Source organism: Hypanus sabinus, chromosome 27 (assembly GCF_030144855.1).
Source record: "Hypanus sabinus isolate sHypSab1 chromosome 27, sHypSab1.hap1, whole genome shotgun sequence".
In the NCBI taxonomy this organism is placed as follows: domain Eukaryota; kingdom Metazoa; phylum Chordata; class Chondrichthyes; order Myliobatiformes; family Dasyatidae; genus Hypanus; species Hypanus sabinus.
In genome coordinates this window covers 35,184,607-35,198,579 of record NC_082732.1, presented here as the reverse complement: position 1 = coordinate 35,198,579, position 13,973 = coordinate 35,184,607, and the positions used below count along the sequence as shown (strand labels likewise).

General features: G+C 42.5%; 1 protein-coding gene across 1 annotated transcript in view; it reads left to right on the top strand.

Annotated features, from left to right (window-relative positions):
- LOC132382216 (probable G-protein coupled receptor 153) overlaps positions 1-13,973 on the top strand; it is a 108,784-nt gene that overhangs the window by 61,644 nt on the left and 33,167 nt on the right. The window contains exon 4 of the mRNA XM_059952219.1: positions 3,526-3,955. Within this exon, the coding sequence (XP_059808202.1) occupies positions 3,526-3,955 (430 nt within the window). The remainder of the gene's footprint in view (positions 1-3,525; positions 3,956-13,973) is intronic.

Below are 13,973 nucleotides of genomic sequence, written 5' to 3'. Positions count from 1 at the left end.
AACTGAATGTATCTTCAGAGGCTTAGTCGGCCCATGGTTACAACTTGTTCCGAAACGCTCTTCGCCGTAAGATATTGAAAATAAAAATATTTACAACATGTTACCACTTTGTGAGCAAAATAGAGCTTTTTGCTCTGGAAGCATTACTCTGAATTGTGTGCAGTTTCTGGAGAGATACAATACTGCACGTGTAGGCAGCGGAGTTCTGTCCAGCACGCATGCAAATGGTGATTTAAGTCGATGTTTAAACATAACGGCTGCAAATGATCCTCATTTTGTGCTTGCTTCTCCTTCAGTTATTTTTAGTTTTGAATGTCTGATGTTGTTTTAGTATCTCTAATCCTTCGGGATAGTACTGGAATTTCCAAAGTGAGGCAGATTTAACCTTCGGGGCACCACTGTGAGCCAACATTCAGGAGAAGAATCATCCAGGATGTTGTCAAAAGGAAGTGTGTTTTTCATTCTTTCAATACCATTCACTCTATTAATTAGGGCGGCATGGCAGCGTAGTGGTTAGTGCAATCGCTTCCCAACACCAGCTCTAAGATCGGGGTTTGATTCCTTCCACTTTCTGTACGGAGTTGGTACATTCTACCCGAGACCAAATGGCTTCCTTCCAGGTGCTCCTGTTTCTCCCGCTTTTCAAAGACGTACAATAGGGTTAGTAGATTGTGGGCGTGCTCCGTTGGTGCCAGAATTCTTGCTAATTTGATGTGAAGCAAGCAATGCATTTTACTGTATGTTTTGATGTACAAATTGAGTTAATCTTGATATGGAGGATGGAGGCTGATAGCGCCAGGTCATCGGAGAGACGACGGAGATCTTGTGACTTTCGGAAATGTGTACACATTGAAGGTGCTTGCATTTTTTCAATCACAGCATCTTGCCGTTCACTGACTAATTTACTGTATGTCTTTCCTGAAGGCGATAACCCCTTGCCCATATACTGTTTCATCTTGCCCCTCTTCCACTGTGTGACCTTCCCTCATAAATCTGCCCAACAACTGTGTGTTAGTAGGCCATCCAGTTGTAGGGATCAAAATAGCATAATGCACTTCATATGCATACAGTGTGGATATCTGCCACGATTAGAATCACTCGGCAGACTTGAAAATTAACCCAATGTGCTCTTTGTTCGGTGTGAACATGTCCACTGTCTCTCATGGATATTCCTACCCTGACTGCAGAGCCAGAGTAAACACTCAGCAGGTCAGGCTGGAGAGAGAAGGAGAGCCAATGTTTCAGGCTAATAATACTTTATTTGAAGATTCTGATGAAAGATCACCAGCTTGAAATTCTTTCTCCAAGGACTGACCCTGCTGAGTATTTTCCACAACTTTTATTTCAGATTTCCTGGAATGAGCATCTTGAGGTTGTACCAAGGAGAATTTGATTAGTATGCGGACGTTAGTTAAGTTTTGACAGGGTTCCACATGAAAAGTGTCCAAAATTGTAAAACGCCATGAGATGCATGTAAGAGTAACAAATTAGATTCAAAATTGTCTTGGTTGTATGAAGGAAAGGCAAACTTGATGCACACTGTTACGACTGGAAGCCTGTTACCTGTGGGGTTATACGAGGCTCATGTACTTGACCTATTGCTTTTTGTAGCAGGTATTCATGACTTGGGACGTGTAATAAAAGAAGTTTGAGGTAGGCGTACAAATTGGCCGAATCGTTGGCAGCAAGGAAGAATGCTTTAGGACTACCAATCTGGACAAAAATGAGACAAATGAAATTTCATCCAGAGGATTGTGGTGTGAGGGCATTTGAGGAGATGCAGAAAGGCACACGCTTATAGAAGAGGAGGAATTTCTTTAGCCAGAGGGTTATGAAACAGTGGAATTAATTGTCAGAGATGGCTGTGGAGGTGAAATCATTGGGTATATTTAAAGCTGAGGTTGACAGGTTCCTGATTAGTAAGTGCATCAAATATTATGGGGAGAAGAGAAAATCAATCTTCTATGATGGAATGGTGGAGCAGACTCAATCGGCTGAATGGCCTAACTGTGCTCCCATGGCTTCTGGTCTTATGATCTAAATAGAAGGATGGATAAGGTGGTTTAAAATGCATTCTAAATGCTTTGTTTCGTTGGCCTCCATCGGTCAGGGTTGACCATGAATGTTGCGTCCTAGCTGTCTAGATATGTAAGCTTGTGCAGTACGATATGCAGAGCAAGCTGTTGCCCAGTGGCAGGCTCCCCCGCTCCACGCATCTGTTGAGGCCGAAGGAACAGCAGAGACCGATACATTTTGGCACCAGCAGCATCGCAGGAGTTACCAGTCAATGCCGAACTCAACATACGATTGCCTTAGGGACTCCAGCTCTGGATTTTTTTTCTTGGTGTTTACCCTCAAAATCTTCCCCATGAGTCAGTATAGCTGCAAGGCTGCGAAGGTTTGAGATCAGAGTTTTGCTTCTCTTAGGTAAGTTGCCAACTGCAGCTTTTCATTGGCAAAGCACAGAATATAAGGGCAAAGAGGTTATGCAGGAATCAGATCCGGGTCTGGACAAAAGATGCAATTGCACTGGAGAGGGTACATCGGAGATTTATGGGACTGGGAAAATTTCAGATATAAGAAAATATTGGATACGCCAGGATTGATTTTTGTAGACCAGAGGAATGTCCCAAATGAAAGATACTGTGAGAAGCAAAAATGCTGTAATAAGGAAGGAATGTATTTGTTCTTGCAGAGGAGTCAATCCAGGCTACATAAATATAAAGTAACACACAAAATGCTTGTGGAACACAGCAGGTCAGGCAGAGAAATAAAGAGTCAACGATTTTGGCTGAGACCCTTGATCAAGACCTTATTCCTCTCCGCAGATGCTACCTGCTGATTTCCCTCCAGCACTTTGTGCATGTTACTCTGGATTTCCAGCATCTGCAGAGTCTCTTGTGTTTACATAGATTTAAAGTCATTGGTACAAAGAGTAGGTGGGAGATGAGGATAAACTTTTTGCCTTGGTTCTGGTAGAAGTTTAGAACTTGCTATTCACAAAGGAAGCAAAGATGGAAGTTTTATCGCAATTTAGTTATGTGCTGTTTCTTGGTCTGCCCCTGGGGATTGAGGGTGACTTATTTCCCCTCTTGTTTGATGGAGCTGGACTTGAAGAGCCATGATACCCAATATTATGAGCCCAATGATTAAAACACTCTCTTGACAGCACAGACACAACAGGCTGAAAGGTCTTCAACGCTGTTGTAATTGTTTTGATTCCAAGTAGAACACTTGAGCTGCCATCTTTCTGGCTTTGGCTGTGAAAATTGCTGGTCACTGATCTCTTCAATAGCTCTCTCATTCCTGCTTTTAATGTTATTGTTACATTAAAGTAATCACTTTTGCCATTACCTCACACTCTACAAGCCTTGGAATATGTTATTAAACAAGGCTATTTAACCCCAAACCAAATAATTAAATATTACTCACAGTAATATGAAAGAAAGGTGCATTTTTAAATCATAGTTTACTTGCAATTATAATCAGAACAGATTTTTAATGTGTTTGTAAACTGTGTTCCAGGTTGAGCAACACAAAGAAGCAAGCTGTACACACGGTGATGGGGATCTGGATGGTATCGTTCATTCTGTCCACCTTGCCCGCCGTGGGCTGGCATGACACCACAGAGCGCTTCTACGCCAAGGACTGCCGTTTCATCGTCACGGAGATAGGCCTCGGTTTCGGGGTTTGCTTCCTATTACTGATCAGCGGGAGTGTGGTGATGGGCGTGGTATGCATTGGCATTGCCCTCTTTCAGACGTTCACCGTTCAAGCTGGGAATAATGTCAACAAAAACAAATTCAATGTACCCACAATTGTAGTGGAAGATGCCCAGGGTAACAGGAGATCGTCAATTGATGGCTCTGAACCATTAAAAACCTCTCTACAGATAACTTATCTGATCAGTGGAATTGTCTTTATCTATGACTTTTTGACAGGATTCCCCATTTTGGTAAGTCACTGTATTCTACTCTGCTCACGCTACAGAGATTGACATGCTGGGAGCTTGTTTATATTGTTGTATTTAGTCATAATATGCACAGAATTGAAGTATCTTTTGACATACAAAGAGCATTTTATGGCCTGCATTCTTTAGAATTCAGAAGAATGAGTGGTGACCTCATTGAAACCTACTGAATATTGAAAGGCCTTGATGGAGTGGATGTGGAGAGGATGTTTCCTATGATGGGAGAGTCTAGGACCAGAGGACACAGCCTCAGGGTAGCAGGACACCCTTTTAGAATGAAGATGAGGAGGAATTTCTTCAGCTAGACCGCAGTGGATCTGCGGAATTTGTTCCCACAGACAGCTGTGGAGGCCAAGTCTTTATGTGTATTTAAGGCAGAGGTTGATAGATACGGGGAGAAGGCATGGGATTGGGGCTGAGGAGAAAGTGGATCAGCCACGAAGAAATGGCGGAGCAGACTCGATGGGCCAAATGGCTCGATTCTGCTCCTATATTTTATGGTCTCGCGTATTCTCAACAAACCATCATGGACAAAATTCTTCCAGGTTGTTACCAAAAAAAATCTCAAGATTTAAACAGAGGAATAAAGAGAGTTGAAAGAATTTTGCTCTATCTGAAGCAGAAAATGTTCAGATGTAATGAATCATTTTGGTTTAGGCATTCTCAAGACTACCATCATCTGTGTTTCTAATTTAAATACATTTTCAGAAAAGATCATTGTACACAGATGTAAAGTTTAATTAGGGAAAATGAATTGCTCAACTGAGTCCAGTGACAAGTGTTTACTTCACCTATTCAAGTGATGTTCATGAAAATGGACAAGTGAAGGGTGGTCTGGCCATCGTCCATTACATTCCTGACAACTCCCTGAAGCATCTCCAGTTAGTCTTAATGGATGAGAAGAACTTTACCACCACACCGCACTTCAAGTATATTGTACATGCACCCAGTGACCACTATTTAATTACATCAGTACAACTGCTCATTAATGCAAATATCTAATCAATCATGTGGCAGCAACTCAATGCATAAAAGCATGCGGGCGTGATCAAGAGGTTCAGTTGTTGTTCAGACCAAACATCAGAACGGGGAAGAAATGTGATCTAAGTGACTTTGACCGTGGAATGATTGGTAATGCCAGACGGGGTGGTTTGAGAATCTGAGAAACTGCTCAACTCCTGGGATTTTCATGCACTCCAGTCTCTAGAGTTTATAGAGTATAATGTGTTTAAAAAAAAATTAAAATTCAGTGCGTGGCAGTTCCAGGGGTGAAAGCATCTTATTAATAAGAGAATAAAAACACAAAATGGTGGCAAAACTCAACAGGCCAGACAGCATCTATGGGAGGAGGTAGTGACGACGTTTCGGGCCTGATGAAGGGTTTCGGCCCGAAACGTTGTCACTACCTCCTCCCATAGATGCTGTCTGGCCTGTTGAGTTCTGTCAGCATTTTGTGTTTTTATTTATTTCCAGCATCTGCAGATTCACTTTTGTTGCCTTTATTAATAAGAGACTTCAGACTAGAATGGCCAGACTGGTTCAAGTTGACAGGAAGGTGACAATAACTCAATTGACCACATATTTGAACAGGAGTGTGCAGAATCACACAAAATGCTGGTGGAACGCAGCAGGCCAGGCAGCAACTATAGGAAGACGCGCTGTCGACGTTTTGGGCCGAGACCCTTCGTCAGGACTAACTGAAAGAAAAGATAGAGATTTTAAAGTGGGATGGGGAGGAGGAGATCTGAAATAATAGAAGGGGGAGGGATGAAGCAAAGAGCTGGAAAGTTGATTGGCAAAAGGGATACAGAGCTGGAGAAGGGAAAGGATCATGGGATAGGAGACCTAGGGAGAAAGAAAGGAGGAGGGGAGCACCAGAGGGAGATGGCGAGCAGGCAAGGAGTGATGGGCAGAGAGAGAGAAAAAAAAGGGGGGGAATTTTTTCTTTCAGTTCGTCCTGACGAAAGGTCTCAGCCCGAAACGTCAACTGTGCTTCTTCCTATAGATGCTGCCTGGCCTGCTGTGTTCCACCAGCATTTTGTGTGTGTTGTTTGAATTTCCAGCATCTGCAGATTCCCTCAAGTGTGCAGAATGGTGTCTCTGAATGCACAACTTGTCAAATCTTGAAGTGAATGGGCTGCAGCAGAAGACCATGAACGTGCACTCAGTGGCCAATTTATTCGGCACAGGAGGTGCTTAATATAGTGGCTACTGAGCGTATACTATTGTTCTTTTCACAAAGTCCAGAGGATATCCTTCTTCAATAGGTGATGAAGAGACAAGAATCCTGTTGCCAAATCTTATAGAAAATGTGCATATTATTGCAGACCTCCCAGGAATGGCACTTGAAATAAATTCCCAACATTCAGAGCTTCTGTAATAGCTTTTCCCTTCCACATTACAAGTTACAAGCCACTTGAATACACTTATAAGACAATGTAAACCACTTTGTTCCACAAAAGCATATTTATTTCTCCTTCACATCTGAAGATGTTTATCTGTGTGACAGCAGTCAGAACAAGTGGAGATTATATTTCATGTAGAATATTCTCCATTGTTAGGACACATTTAACACCATACAGGAGTTTAGTCCAAGAATGGAGTTTCTCAGCACTGATTAACGTGCCTGAGAAAAACCTAAGTTTCTGAACACTTTTGCTTCACCCAGCTTAGTCTTGTAATATGCAGGGTGTTCTTCATTGATTTGGACCTTGTAGCCAAACAGGGTCTAATTTTTTATTGTTTCTGTTTTGTGAATCACCACATTTATGTCTTGCTCAATTACCAATATCGATCACTAGGTCTCTAATATCCAATTTCCATTCTTTCTGGGTTTTCATTGCATAATGAATTGGTCATGGTTGGCAATAATAGGTTTCACATTGCTGTAATGTGCATGTGCCCCTCTGGCCTTTAAAACCATCATAGAAACCAGAAGGGTTTGCTAATGCCACGTTATTATCTCCAATATAAATACATATTCCCTAATTCAACTTCTGTTTCAGCCATCGTATCCCATCAAGATTGGTCAAATGTATTACTTCACCAGAACAATCTGCTGCATTGTGCACTGGCCACTATATCTCAGAGAGCATTGCCATGAAATTCCTCAGAATCAGAATCAGATTATGTACACTGACGTATGTTGCGAACTCTCTTGTTTTGAAGCAGCAGTATAAAACAGTACCAACATGTACTGTAAATTACAGGAAGATATATAAAAAGAATAAATAAGTAGTGCAAAAAGAGAGGAAAAATAGATAGTTGAGTGTTCGTGGACAATTTAGAAATCTGAGGGGGAAGAACCTGTTCCTAAATGTCCCAGCAAAACAGTCTGCAGCACCGTCTGTCGTCATCTCAATGTGCTCGAGATTTTTCAAAAATTTAAGATCTTGATCTTGCCAGATTTCCATTTCACCGATTACAATATGCACACTATCCACTTCCGCCTGTGGTTTCATCACTTCTCTGACTGAATTTAGTGTGATTATCTGTCCTCACCTTTATCTTTGCATTGCTAAGGTATGGTAGGGAGTCGATTCAATAACTGAACAGGTGCACGGAGTCCTGGACTATTGACCTAGAGGCGTGTGATCAAATCCCACCATCCTCTGTACTATTTTAAATTCAACTAGTTGACTTCTTAATTCTAGAATCAATAATAAGATTACCACATCATTGAAATCTCTCTGAACACACTGGCTTCCTTAAGAAAAGGAAACACAGACTGGTCCTGATCTGGTCTAGCTGACATAGAACCCTCAACCCAAGAGTGTGACTTGCTCTCAACTTCCTCCCCAGTTCAGAGCCAATACAAGATGGACAATAAGTTGTTAGCCATGTCACATCCCGTAAAGGAATATATTTTTAAAAAGCAGTTGTTCTGTATTTGCATCACCCTTCTGTGTGATCTCATCAGATTAGCCTTTTGGAATCAGGGTGTTATTGGCAGAGGCAGAATTTAATGCTCTTCCACAATTGCGCTGTAAACGTTAAGAATGTTCACCTTGCAGAACTGTTGCAGCTCTGGTAAAAATACTCTAGCACAGCTATTAGAGGGGAACATGCAGGATTTTGTCCTGGCGGTGATGAAGGACTGATAGGTGTATTTTCTTGTCAGTAAGGTGTGTCACTTGGAGATGAATAGAGAGATGGCAGTATTCTTGTCTTTGAGAAGTTCAACCGGGGGGGGGGGGGGTGTTTGGGAGATATCATAGTTACCTAGATGAGTAACTACAAATCATTTTGAAGATGGCACACTACCTAGCCACCCTGTGGTGGTAGTAGAGGGAATGAGTGTAACACAAAAAACTTACCCTGTACATCTCCTTCCAACATTCCTCCTCTCACCTTAATCGATGCCCTCCCGTACCCAGTATTTTCACCCTGGGCAAAGGACTCTTGACTATCAGTGCCTCTCATAATTTTATATACTTCTATCTAGTTGTTACTGGGCTTTCAAAGTTCAAAAGAAAAAAATAGTTTGCCCATCTTCTCCTTCTAGTTAATACATCACAATCCAGGCAACAACCTAGTAAAACTCTTCAGCACCTGCTCAATGCAGTATAGCATCTCTACTTTTACACTAAATTCCCTGATCACTGAAGGCAAGTATGCCCTCTATCTTTATCCCACCTCCGACTCATTCATGTAACACTGTGCGTCATAGGAAGTCATTCCTACTTGTGGCCATCAAACTTTACAACTCCTCCCTAGGAGTGTCAGACACCCTGAGCCAATAGGTTGGTCCTGGACTTATTTCCACTTGGCATGATTAATTTATTATTTTTTAATTATTTATGGTTTTATATTGCTATATTTCTTCACTATTCTTGGTGCGGCTGTAATGCAACCTAATTTCCCTCGGGATCAATAAGGTATGTCTGTCTGTCTGTTATTCACTTGTGCTGCCACTTTCTGGGAGCTATGGACTTGCACCTCAAGATCCCCTTCTGAGTTTTTGCTCCTGAGGGTCATTCCATGTACTGTTTACTTTCCCTTCCTGTATGGTAGCATAGTGGTTAACATGCCACTTTACAGCGCCAGCAATCACCAGTCAGAGTTCAATTCCCGCTGTTGTCTGTAAGGAGTTTGTACAGTCTCTCTGTGACTGCTTGGGTTTCCTCCAGGTTCTCTGGTGTCCTCCCACATTCAAAGACATACAGTTAGGATTAGGGTTAATAAGTTGTGGACATGCTATGTTCGCTCCGGTAGCATAAAAACACTTGCCGGCTGCCCCCAGCAGAATCCTCGGGATATGTGAGTCAGTGACACAGAATGACACATTTCACTACGTGTTTTGATGTACACATGTCAAATTAATCTAATCTCTCATTTGTCTGCCCATATTTCCAAATGATCTATATTCCTCTGTGACATGTATGTATTTTGATAATAAATTTACTTTGAAATTTGTACTGTTTGATAACATCACCAATTTTTTTTTGTTATCTGCAAACTTGCTAATCAGACCACTTGCATTTTCATCCAAGCCTTTAATACTTATTACAGACAAGAGAGGCTTACAGCACTGATCCTTGGGGAGAATCACTGGTCACTGACCTACAGTCAGAAAATCTCCCCTCTACCACTACTATCTGCCTTTCCATAACCAAATCAACGTTGGATCCGATTTACCAACTCACGGTGACTTTATCTTTTGGACCTGTCCACAGTGACGTCCGGACATGAATCGCTCACCACAGCCTCTTGACTTTCTTCTGCAGCAACAGTGTTCTTGTGATTGGCCCAGTTCAATTAATTCATTTAGAGATGCAGCACAGTACCAGGCCCTCCTGACCCACCGAGCCCACACTGCCCAATTACACCCAAGTGACCAGTTTACATACTGCCCCATGCACCCGGCCGAAACCCAGACGGTCATGGGGAGAACGTACAAGCTCCTTATAAAATTGAACCCAGGCTGCTGGCACTGTAATGGTGTTATGCTACCCTGTCACCCCTATTTATTTCTGGTTACAGTTGATGATGGAGATTGAGTTGATGGTAATACCTTGAATGTCAAGGACAAGTGGTTAGACTCTCTCTTGCTGGAGATGGCCATCACTTTGTACTTAGTTTACTTCTTACCAGGGTGAGCCTCATCTTACAATTCTGGTGGGAATGCCCTCATGAATGTTGACCAGATCCAGCTACGTGTGACTGCGAACAACTTCTTTTATTGAGTATTTGCTCATGAAGTTCAACATTATCCAATTATAAGCAAACCTTCCCACTTCTGATCCTCTGATCGAAAGGAGCTCACTAACAGAGCAGCTGGTGATGGTTGGTGCAGGACACTATCCTGAGGAACTCCCGCAACGATATCCAGGGACGTGTGATTTGACCTCCAGCTATCTCAATCTCCTTTCCTGGTGTGAGATGTGATTCCAACCATTGGAGTGGGTTCTCCATGATGCCTATTGACTATTTTTTAATCAGATCTTTTTCCTGTGGCTCAGCAGCGTAGCATTTAGTGCCAGCGATCGTCGTTTGGGGAGTGCTTCCTGTCACTGTGTGTAAGGCTGGGGTTCCCAACCCTTTTTATGCCATGAATCAATGTGGAGGGAGTTTGTACTTTCTCCCTGTGATTGTGTGGGTTTCCTCTGGGTGCTTCCCCATTTCCTCCCACGTTCCAAAGATGTTCTTTTAAGGTAAGTTGTGGGATGCTATGCTGCCGCCAAGCAAAATCTTGGTTGATTTGATTTGAGTCAAACGACACATTTCACCGCATGTTTCCGTGTTTCAATGTACGTGTAACAAATAAAGCTGATCTTAGTCTTACCATATTTGGTCCCATGCTACCACGATGCTAAGGCTGGAGATCTCAACCTGGGATCCATGGACCCCTCAGTTAATAGTAGCTGTCCATGGCACAAAAGAAAGGTGGGACCCCCCCCCCACCCCGCCCAGGGGGAGCTACTCTCACCTCGGGAATCCAGCTCGTTAGTCCCTCTGAGGGTGGTGCCCGTGGTGAGATCTTGAGTCAAGTGTTCCTGGCACCAATGACATGCATCAGTCGTCAGCTTTCTAGTGGGGTGGTGTGATTGTGCAGCGGGTGGTGCTGCTGCCACATAACTCCAGCTGTTTGGGTTTGATCTTGACCCAAGGTGTGATCTGCACGAAGTTTGCACACTCTCTTGTTAATGTGTGGGGTTCCTGCAAAGTAGCCTTAATGTAGGCGTGTGTTCATAGAGCCAATTGATCCATCTAGTGCATGCCAAATTGATTTTCTGCCTAGTCCCGCTGACCTGTACCTGGATCATAACCCTTCATCCATGTACTTAACCAAACTTCTCTTATATGTTGCGATTAAACCCTCGTCCATCACTTCTGCTGGCAGCTGGTTCCACACTTGCTCCTCCCTCTGAGTGAAGAAGTGTGAGGAGAACCAGGTGCTGTTGATGAGTAAGTGGAAGAAAATGATTATAAGCAATGTAGGAAGATGGATGGGAATGCTCTGATTGTTAGCATTCACTTGATGGGCAGAATGGCTGTTTCCTGTGTTGGAAGGAAATATAATGAGAAGATTCAGCTTAGTGGCACTAGTGCCAATGTCCTCCATTATTGCTGATGACTGAGAGTAGACTGATTAATTAACCAGACTGCTATTGTATGTCCCACATGTATGTAGATCATGTCAGACCAATCTTGTGCTCTGTAGCTCTGAGCTCATATAAATAGTGAGTTCCATCTTTTGCATGTTGCCTGTCTCCTTTCCGCCCACACTCCCCTGTAGATCCTACTTGGGGCAAGTAAAGCTCCTTTGCATTCAACAGTGGCAGTTCCATCAAAGTTGCTATCTCACAGAGTTTCAGAATGGCTTATAGATACCGAGTAACTTTGATTGAATCCTTTCATCAGTAAATTCAGAAATGAGCCCATATCTTGGAGAGCTGTTAACAAATCTACTAAAAATGCGAACTGATGAAAGGCTCTTCAGTGCCACAGTATAATCACTGATGAGCTCTCGGTATCTCTAATTTTGTATTCTGCGCCTGGAGCTTTCAGTTACCCTTTAGAGTTGTAGCCTTGTAAGACCCAGGTAGAGTGGAAATGGAGAGGATGCTTCCTATAGTGGGGGAGACTAGGACTAAAGGACACAGCCTTAGAAATTGAGGACATCGCTTTAGAACAGAGATGAAGAGGAATTTCTTTAGCCAGTGGGTGGTTAATCTGTGGAATTCATTGTCACAGACAACAGTGGTAGCCAAGTCATTTGGTATATTTAAAGTAGAGGTTGATAGGCTCTTGATTAGTGAGGATGTCAAAGGACTATTAACTGGTTTTCCCATTATGAGAAGGTGGACCTTTGACCTCCCACTCTACCTTTTTATGATCTTGCACTTCGTAGTTTACCTGGTCTTCACCTTTTTAGTTGTGACACTTTTTCTGCATTCTGTTGCTGCTTTACCTCAATCCACCTCAATGCGCTGTGTAATGATCCGATCTGTATGTACAGTAAGCAAGACAAGCTTTTTACTGTGTTGTGGTACATGTAACAATAATAAACCAATTCCAATTCTTATCCAAGTTCCAATCAAATCTGTGTAGACTGTCCTTTTGATGATAACTACCCTTCTTTGTGGAGCTTCAGGAATCCTGCCTGAGACCTGCTCCTTTTTGTTTGGTTATTGATTTTTTTACTGCCCATTACAGCGCAGGCATTTAGGGCAGCAATGAAGGTCCTCCATCTCTAGTGGTGTTCAGGGCTTCCTTCAACATGTTGGTAGTAGCATCCTCTCAGTTTTCACTGCTGTCCCGGGTGGAGGCTGAGGAATACTGTCACACTCAGCTGTAGAAGGATTCTTCATTGCTGTTTCTGTAACAATTTTGTTTCACCAGTTAGGGTTGTTAGCCCTGAGCTGAACCCCCGAACCTGGAGGACCAGTGGACCACTCTTAATCCGGCCTCTCCCCATTGACCTGTTTGCCATGGTGACCCTACCAAGAGTCAAAGGTAAAGCAGTTGACTCCAGCCAACAGGGCTCTCCGGGTCATTGAGGCATGCAAGCCTCCAAATCACGACAAATTCTGGTCGTCTTGGAGGATTTGGTTATTAAACCACTAATAATTTTAAATCTTCCTCACAATCCTCTGAGGTTCATCTAACTGTAGTCATTTATTGACTGCTGAAATGTAGCTAGAATGCAACTTGTGATAGTTCTGCCACCTATAGGACTGTTCCTTAATTTCATTTACAATCTCAGACTTGCTGCTCCTGTCTCAGGTTAGCGTTTCTGCAATTTGTGTCTGTTCAATTGCATCAGTCCTGCGGAGTTTAGCAATCAGGCTGACCACGTCAACCATACAAGTGAACAGAACTGTGCAGTTTCTTCCACAGATTAAATTAAATCATTTAACTTGTACATTAAATGATCAGTAAATGATTGCAAAAATTGTGATTTAAATAATGAGGCAAGTTTATGTTTTTCTGGGAAAATTGAGACTTTGGGACCATCCAGTTGGAATTTTTCAAGATTTGGAAGAGGAACTGTTTAGTTGACCCAGGAGTATTATTCATTTCCTTATGTATCCCGAAAATGAGTTTAAGACTGAGGGAGATTGGAGATCTGACAGACACTTCCTTGCAACAGAAAGAAGCACATAAAATAAGTAATCGGGGGAGTGAAATTAAATCTAAGAGAAAATTATCTTTAATTCTGGATTGAGAAGGGAATTAAGGATGAGAAGGCAAAGAGTCAAAACAACAGCATTAGGATTTATTGGGAATGAGAAAGGTCATTAAACAATACAATCTCACCCCTCTTCACAGCTCAGCCCACTTGCTGAAGTATTCAGATCAGCGATGTGAGACTATTCACGTCCTTTTGGTTTTTAATCTTTGATGATGACGGATGGTTGTTTTTATTGTGGCTGCACTTATTTTCAGTCTTCGGTTGTTTTGGTGTGCTAATGATGTGACATTTTTCAAAGAATATTGATCTGTGGATAGGGCCCAGTCCATCACGAGTAAAGCAAATCTGCATGAAACGCTGTCGTAA